At 32.7% G+C, this 8,573-nt stretch overlaps 1 protein-coding gene across 1 annotated transcript; it reads right to left on the minus strand.

Annotated features, from left to right (window-relative positions):
* Positions 1-2,840: 2,840 nt before the first annotated feature.
* On the minus strand, positions 2,841-8,090 carry LOC110683878 (signal recognition particle 54 kDa protein 2-like). Its single transcript, XM_021860285.1, has 6 exons — positions 8,012-8,090; positions 6,451-6,572; positions 6,219-6,335; positions 6,064-6,100; positions 3,342-3,495; positions 2,841-3,249 (listed from the first exon to the last, which is right to left on the minus strand). Exons 1-6 carry the CDS (start codon positions 8,088-8,090, stop codon positions 2,841-2,843), a joined length of 918 nt encoding a protein of 305 aa, XP_021715977.1.
* Between the last annotated feature and the right edge of the window lie 483 nt (positions 8,091-8,573).

Below are 8,573 nucleotides of genomic sequence, written 5' to 3' on the forward strand. Positions count from 1 at the left end.
GTGGTGGGTAAAGGTGGTTGGCTGGGAAGGGGCAGTGGGTGGAGTTGGGTGTGAGAAGTGGTGGGGGCGTGGCTGTGAAGAGTAGGGGTGGTGCGTAATTTCTTTTTTTTTTTTTTGTTTTTTTTCAACTTTTAGCGACGGCCAAAAGCGATCGCTAATTTCCAAAATTGCGACCGTTTATTTTACCGGTCGCAATTATAAATATTTGCGACCGTTTCCCTTGCGGTCGTTGAAAATAACAAAAACGGTCGCAATAAATCTGCGACCCTCAAACAGTCGTAATAATTTTTTTTGCGACCAAGGAAATAACGACCACCCCTTTATGACCGTTGACGGTTGCAATTACGAATTGCGACCGTTTTTGCTATTTTTTGCGACCGGTAAAAGCGGTCGCAAAAACCATAATTTTTAGTAGTGTCCCCACTCCTTCAATTATATGCATTTTATTAGGGACTACCCTCTAAACAATTTTCACTTCTCTAATCATTAAAAAAAAAAAGTCAACACGTTTTTTGCGCAACTACCATAACTATTTGCAACAGATTAAAGTATATAACTCATAGAGCAAGACACTAACCCATATGACACTAACCGAGTAACCCCCTATAACACTAAACGAGTAACCTCTATAACTTTGACAAAGTATACCCCATAATAGCTAGCTACATTGCGTGGCCACCGACATAAAAGAGTAAGACCCTGTTTTTTGAGCTTTTAAGCAAAGCAGGGAATATCATATGTAGAGCAGGTGTCAGCACGACAGAACAAGTGTGCACATTTTTAATTCGATTATTAATACTCATTAGCGCAAAGCTAAGCAGGGTTCAACAGAGTCGACCAGTCCAAAACCGACAATTGCAGCCCAAGTATAAGTTACAACATCAAGATCAATTTTCCATATTTTAAATATATTTTTTCTTATATATCCGATGCATTTTGCACGGGTACACTCTAGTAGTCTTTAATTAGGAAGCAAAACTCTATTATTCTATGTTAGTAGTAGGCCTATTACAAACAATAAGGGATTCTTGTTACTGCGTGCTATCCAATAAATAAGGAGCATTGTACTTGTACTAGTGTTTGGTATATATCATACTATATATAGTATATAATATGCAATGCAATCACAATTAGCTTAGTTAACTCGTGATCATTTCGTATGTCTTTTTTTGTGTGTGATTTTAGTCATCTATTTTCCTTTTTGTTACACAAAACAATTGTTGGATATAAAATATACATGTAGTGATTCAAGCTCGTACATAAAATATTATGATATATGTAATGGATTTATATGTTGGAATATGGAAACTAATTAAAAGTTATTTAAAATTGATATTATCATGTTAGTTGCTATTTATTACATACCAATAAAAAAAAAATCAATTGTATATTAAGGAAAACATGCATGCAAATTAAAGCTAACCCTTTTTATTTTCTAGGAGTTTCGCTAGTAAAATGGTATTGCGTAATTAAGTTTTAAAGACACGATGAAAGCTAATAAGGTTTTACAATTGAGCTATTAATTAATTAGTTTTTGCACGACGTATAAATGATTCGATTCATATTTGAATCTCCGGTTAGCCCTACGAGCTTTTCATATTGAAAAATGATATATCTCATTTAGGCCCTGGTTTGTATTAAATAAATAAAAATAAAATAATTAACTAACTTATTCAAAGAAAAGAAATCTATTAAGTATTAATAATGCAATATGAGATAGACACAGCGTTAATAATTAAGCATTTTAAGGAGTAATCTATATATATCTCAAGTTTATTTAATACGCTTATACTCGCTTTCTAACTCGTTTTCTTTTAAAAAAGTTACAATATGGATTGGTATATAGAAGTTTTAACTAGTGAAGTAATATGTTGGTATAAAATAATATGAGTACTTCATACGTGCCATCTAAACCTAACTTAGTACCAATGGAGCTTATAAAGTCATATATTACTACTAGTAGAATACTAGCTATTATAGGTTTAGAATTTCATGTTATACTTTCTTCGTTTCTTAATAACTGACCTAATCGATACATCTCATTAAGTTTTTTTTTTTAATTTTTAATTTTTTATTTTTTTTAGAGGAAGATAAAAATGAAAATAAGGCACTACAAGTAGATCAAGATTAGATAATAATCTTGTACTAGTAGTTGCTTTAGAATTTCTTGTCATGCGCCTTGCTTAACCAATTAACTTTAATTAAACTAACAAACAAATAAGGGTAGAGTGTGTAACATAGAACACGAGGTTTAAAGAAATCACCAAGAGATTTGGCCGTTATTTTTTTTCTTCTTATTCTTTGAATAAAATAGGATCAACTGATTTCATTTTGTTACAAAGTAGTAATCATTTTATTATTTTTAAAAAAAGAAAGGGTAGTAAAATCCTAACTAATGTCGGCTGTAACGTGTCTTTATATACTTAAAACCCAGTAAAGTCAGAAACCCACAAGTTTTCAAAAAAAAAAAAAAAAAAAGGGTCAGAAACCCACAAAATCAATTCAACTTATCACCAGAAAGGAGCTACTCATTTCGATCAATTAGCCAAGAATTTGAAAACAACCAAGCTAGTTTAAAGAAAATCACTTCAATAATGGTTGAATCTGTTTGCGTTAACATTGATGGTATATTTCATTTCTTCAACTATTCTCATTAATTATCTTCTCTATACTAATACATTTCTTCAATTTAATTTTCTCAGTATTAATAATATTTCATTCATACCTATAAATGCAACCAAATAAATAAATCATCATATTATATATCGATCATATAATACAATACGTACTAGGAATTGAAATTGGAATACACGTATACAAATAAGGGGGAAGTATACAAGTTATGTACCTAAAAGGCGTAAAACAAATGATTGGGTGTTGAACTCCTCAAAGTCATCCATGTGTTCCCCTGTCCCGATGAATATGACAGGACTGTCGGTGGCAGCCACGGCACTAAGAGCACCACCTCCCTTAGCGTGACCATCCAGTTTAGTAATAATCACGGCTCCTACATCAACACTTTGCTTAAAGGCTTGTGCTTGGTCAAATGCAGATTGACCAATGCTACTATCCATGACAAATATCACTACATCTGGTTTCGTTGCCTGTTCAAGCTGACGCATTTCTTCGAATAGAGAAGCCTCTTGTTTGTGTCGTCCACTTGTATCAATTATAATCAGATCATAAACTTCCTTTTTCAACCTTTCCACACCTTCAACTGCAACTTTCACGGGATCTAATTCCGTGTAACTGTTACCAATTTCACCACTTGTCAATGCATAATCATTACTAAATAAACAAAACCCCCTAGTACCATAATTAAAAGAATTCAATATACATACCTTCCATACAAGGGAATTTTAGCCTTAGTTGCGTTTTGCTTCAACTGATCAAAAGCACCGGCTCGAAAAGTATCAGCACAAATAAGAGCTGGTTTCCAACCATTTTTCTTATGATGACGGGCATATTTTGTACATGTAGTCGTCTTTCCGGACCCTGCCAAACATAATTGAATTAAACATTTATTGATCGATGTTAAGAATCATTGTAATTAAATTTAATCTTAGCCCTTTAAATGTCTAGGACCAATCTTATACATTTATTATATTTAACTTTTAAATTAATTATATACTAAAAAAGTAATATTCAAAAACTGTTTTCAATTCCTCTTAATTATCTCTGAAAAAAACTACCGATGGCCATACATACAAATATACAATTCATAGTTTTTGTTACTGTATCTTCAAACAATTGAGATTTCAATTCCCTTTTATAGTTGTCAACATATAGTCATGAAATCAGATCAATTTTTTCAGTTGTTCTTTATAATATTATGGATTAATATGGCTAGAGGCCAGATTAGCGTGATTAGTTCTTTCGTCAAAATGAAAGAACAAGTACACAATATATAATTATTCATCTTCAATTTAGTTCTTCACCCATATAAAAATAAAATCATCTTCTTATTAGTACCAAAATCAGCAATAAGCAAGATGGGATATTAAACTATCAACAAGATCATCATACTAAAAACCATAAATCAATCATCAATGGGAGGAATTTGTTAAAAATGTAATCTAGAAAAATCTAATTAGTAGAATCTACAATTAGCTAGATATTTCTAGAATAGCCTGGTGTCTTAAGAGAAATCCAGAGAAAGCTAGTAGATAGGAGTAGAGTAGTATGTCGGTGAAGGACCATGTAAACCGACCTACACCACTATATATACTAGCACTTGGTCATGCAAATGTAAGAATTTTATCCCACCACTACTTCCACTCACCTAAATTCTAACATAATTGAGGTGAGCATTGTTAAAGGAATACTATGTAACCGATTAGTTTTTTTTTTTTTTTTTTTTTTTTTTTTTAAATATAATATAATAAATATATTTTTTTTAAATAAATTTCCACTAAATAAATGGTCAAGATTTAATAGAAATATTACAATGGCCATTGCAAAATTGTCCTCAATGTTAGTGGTTAAAAAAAAAAAAAAAAAAAAAATGCATACATAACATACCTTGCAGACCAATAAACATTAGTACGATGTATGTTTTTGCTAACAGGAAATAAAACTTGACAAACTATACGTCCAATACACACATCTAACACCCAACTTCCCAAATTTTCTATGTTCTTCAATTCAATCAATAGATACAGCCTACAATGTATATTCTTCACTGATCCACTAAGCCCTTAACGAATTGTAAAATGACAAATCATGAATATCAGCCTAAAGAAGAGCTCAACCAAATAGCTAGAGGAAAAATTAAGTCAACATCTTATCTGAGGCTATAAATAAAACCATAAAAGCACAAATGGAGCTCTTTAGAGATGTGTCTATACCTAAAACCCACCCCCCAAAGGACATGGACCTCTTTAGAGATGTACATTTATTAATGTTTTAGGCTTTTAGCTAGACTAAATTGAAAAGAATACAATCATCATGGAGCTAAGAGTAAAAATATCCTGCAAAAAGGACATACTGCGACCCGAGCTGGCTGTAGTTCATCATTGCTAGAGCATATATTCAATTGAGATCAGAGCCTTTGTTGCAAATTTGCAATAGTCCAATATCAACCACCCCACATCCCCCGAGGGGGTTTTGGGGGGAAACGTTCCTTTCCTGTCTCCTTCGATAAAGAAGGGATAGGCATCAGCTAGAAAGCCACCGAGCACAGACAACACTTGTGATATTCGCAGAAAGTTATTGACAGCACTGGCAGAAGCTCAAGAATGGCCAGTGTATAACAAAGAACATAAAAGCAATCATGTTCACTGATGCATTTTCTCAGCCCTTGTATTTTGTAAAGTGCCAAGATTTGTTAGTTACTCTGTTGAGATAACATGTAGCTGTATTCTGTAGATAACCATTACCTCTCTCTTCTCTCCTCCTCTCTCTCCCCCCCTCCCACGTACCTATTTATATAAAATTTATCCTTGTATAATCATTACCTCTCTCTTCTCTCCCCCCTTTCCCCCTCTCTCCTTCGCTCCTCCCCCTTCCCCGTACCTATTTATATAAAATTTATCATTGTATAACCATTACCTTCTATAATTAGAGGTATCAAATATCACACAACTAAGATATCTAGACATTTTCAGAACATCAAAACCAATTTTTTAGACTCTTATTAACTCAAAAAGATACAGAGTTCCTCCTAAGAAATTGGAATCTAACATTACATGCATCAACCGGAAATTATCATAATTTGAAAAAAAAAAAAAAAAAGATATTCATGATACTTTTTACATCCATTTCAGAAAGATAACAAACCATCACAATCTTTTATTGATATTTTGATAATCCTACCAAAAACTAATTAACAAAAACACTAACACTGGTTGGAACATAAAGAAAGCATCATAGAACTAAAAACTAAACACTTAACTGACAAGACTTACCAATTAACAAGAAAAGTTGTAGCCAATTTATCTTTCACATCATTAACAATATACATATATTTTTTTTAAATGGAGTTTATGCAATGATACTGACAAAAATGACTCGACTATTGAAATAAGCCAAAAACATTATCATTAACAAAGGAATGACAAATACCTCTATGAGTTTCGAGGCACAGAGAGAAAAAAACCTTCTGAAAAAACACAATGGATCTCGTGTTAAAAACTTCATATTCAGAAAAGAGTTATACAAGAAATTGAAATTGTCTGACAAAATAATTTCTTATTCACAATAAACTCCCTGCATTGAACCTCTCCCATTTGAAGCACCTCTAAATCTCTAATACCACTTTGTATTGCTGTGTTTTCATTAACTGCTTTCCTTCTGTATATATGGCTATATGCAGCATAAGACCCATCATTATTGCCCTGTCATATACAAAATATAAGGCAATTTTGCACATACAGTTACTTTTCGATAATTGAAACTAAAGAGAGACTTCCAAATGGTGCATACAGTAGCTTGCTATAAGCAAACACATACCTTTGATCTGTAAAAACCCATATTAACCTTCAGCACCTCTTTGATCCTCCAGCTCAATGTTGTAGACATCAATAGGTAGCAATCCATCAACATGTCTCTTGACAAGCATAGCAACAGCCATCCTGGTAAAGTTAAAGAAAGATAATTTTCAGGAATTAATTTAAGCAGTAGAAAGACAACAATCAAGCTAAGATGGTGTTCTGTTATAACCAGTCATTCTACTTTAAATTTACATCAAGCAAATTAATGTATGTTCAAACAAACGATTGTTAGCCTTTTTTTAAAAGCATAGAGTCCCAGGTGACAATTTAAAAAACTTTGAGAATAAGTTGATGATACCACAGGTCCGCAATATTATGATCCACAGACAACAGACCGCAGACCTTTATAAACCAATTCAGTTCAGAATCAAATCCTCTGATAATTTTATAGCTAGCAGTTTAGCACATAACAAAAAAAAAAAAAAAAAATAGACCCAAAGCTTTCAGTTATTCTCACTGACATTACTAAAGCACGTCAATGAAGGGAGTTTATTGTGAATAAAAAAGTATTCGGTAAAAGGAAAACATACCTAAAACTTCGAGAATAATGTAAAACAAAAAATACTAACAAAATAAAAAAATACAAACAAATTTCTTTTAAGAAGGGGAAAGAAAATCCTTAATTACCTAAAACTTCCACAGAGTAGGCTCCGGAAAGAACAATTATATACACTTAAAATGCCAAAACACAAATTAGTCAAAGACATCATAACTGACTTAATATGACACTTGAAAAACGTCACAATGTAATTTTCCCATTGGACAATGAGGATAAAAAAAAAAATCCTTTGAAACATATTTCGGACTGTTTATAGAAGATATCTTAAGCGACTAAGCGTATGTCATTCCTTGAAGCAAAATAGACCTTTACAGGAGCATCAGATGAACTTCTGGCCATCCATGATCCACCGCCTATCCTTACAACAATCAGCTTCTGCTTTAGGAGAGGAAGCAGTGACCACAACACTGGGAGTTTGATCCGGAGGCTGGAACAACCGAGGAACGGGCCGAGGTTGAGAGGGCAAGGAAGGAGTTCAAGGAGAACCGTTTCAACATGAGGCAAAGTGCTGATCTTCTAATGAGAATGGAGGTCATTTTTTTTTGTGTTTTACACTTTCTTAGTTAACCTATAGCTCAAAGTAGTTTAATATTTTTTTTCTTTCTTTAGACTACTAACCCTTAGTTTATGAGTTAACTTTCGGTATATACACTTAACAATTTGACTTACAAAATAGTTGTATTTATTTTACGTCCAAAAATTATACAATGTACGTATAAGTTATATCAATTTCCAATATACGAGTATAGATTATATGTTTATAATTTTTGACGGGGTCAAGAATATAATCGAAATAACGTGATGTGATTGTTTTGATTAAATTTCTAAACAAAATGTTTGGACAGTTGAGAAAAGGAAAGGCAAATGTGGAAACGGCTAAAGGAGTGAAGTTGAAGGATAGAGAGGTAATAGGAGAGGATGCAGTGACCATAACACAGAAGAAGGCCATCAACTTCTTTACCAGTATTCAAGCCCATGATGGTCACTGGCCTTCTGATAACGCTGGCCCACTTTATTTCATGCCTCCTCTGGTAAGTCATTTTTATTTACGTAGTTAAAAAATTATGGATGGGGAGGATATTTATCGCTCTTGCTTATTTCATTTCGTATGTATAACATTTTACTGATATTTATATGTTACTTTGATCTGCATATTTATCAATGCACTTCAACTATTAGTATTTATAATTATATATTATTAAGAACAATGGCGGAACCAGAAATTTAGGGTATGTTCACATTTACTGAAATGAGCTGAACTGATTAGAGTTGAACTAAACTAAACTGATCTGAAATGAATATTTTATGAGAGAGGGAAATTAGGAGCTGAACTGAACTGAACTGAAATGATTGGAGCTAAACTAAACTGAACAGAATTGATTGGAGATGAACTGGACTGATTGGAGCTGAACTAAACTGAACTAATATGAAATTAAGTAAATGTGAACATGCCCTTAATATAAAGGGGCCAAAATCTCATCAAACAACACATAGAATTTTGACCTTGTTCAAGCATACAGGTA

This window comes from Chenopodium quinoa, unplaced genomic scaffold (genome assembly GCF_001683475.1).
Source record: "Chenopodium quinoa cultivar QQ74 unplaced genomic scaffold, ASM168347v1, whole genome shotgun sequence".
Classification (NCBI taxonomy): domain Eukaryota; kingdom Viridiplantae; phylum Streptophyta; class Magnoliopsida; order Caryophyllales; family Amaranthaceae; genus Chenopodium; species Chenopodium quinoa.

Excerpts from the sequence above, each read along its gene's own strand:
- LOC110683878 (XM_021860285.1), bottom strand. The coding sequence starts at position 8,090 with ATGACTTACCAGAGGAGGCATGAAATAAAGTGGGCCAGCGTTATCAGA. Across the intron at positions 6,573-8,011 it reads CATCATGGGCTTGAATACTG|GATGGCTGTTGCTATGCTTG; the intron begins GTAAAGAAGTTG and ends TAACTTTACCAG. Across the intron at positions 6,336-6,450 it reads TGGGTTTTTACAGATCAAAG|GGCAATAATGATGGGTCTTA; the intron begins GTATGTGTTTGC and ends TGTATATGACAG.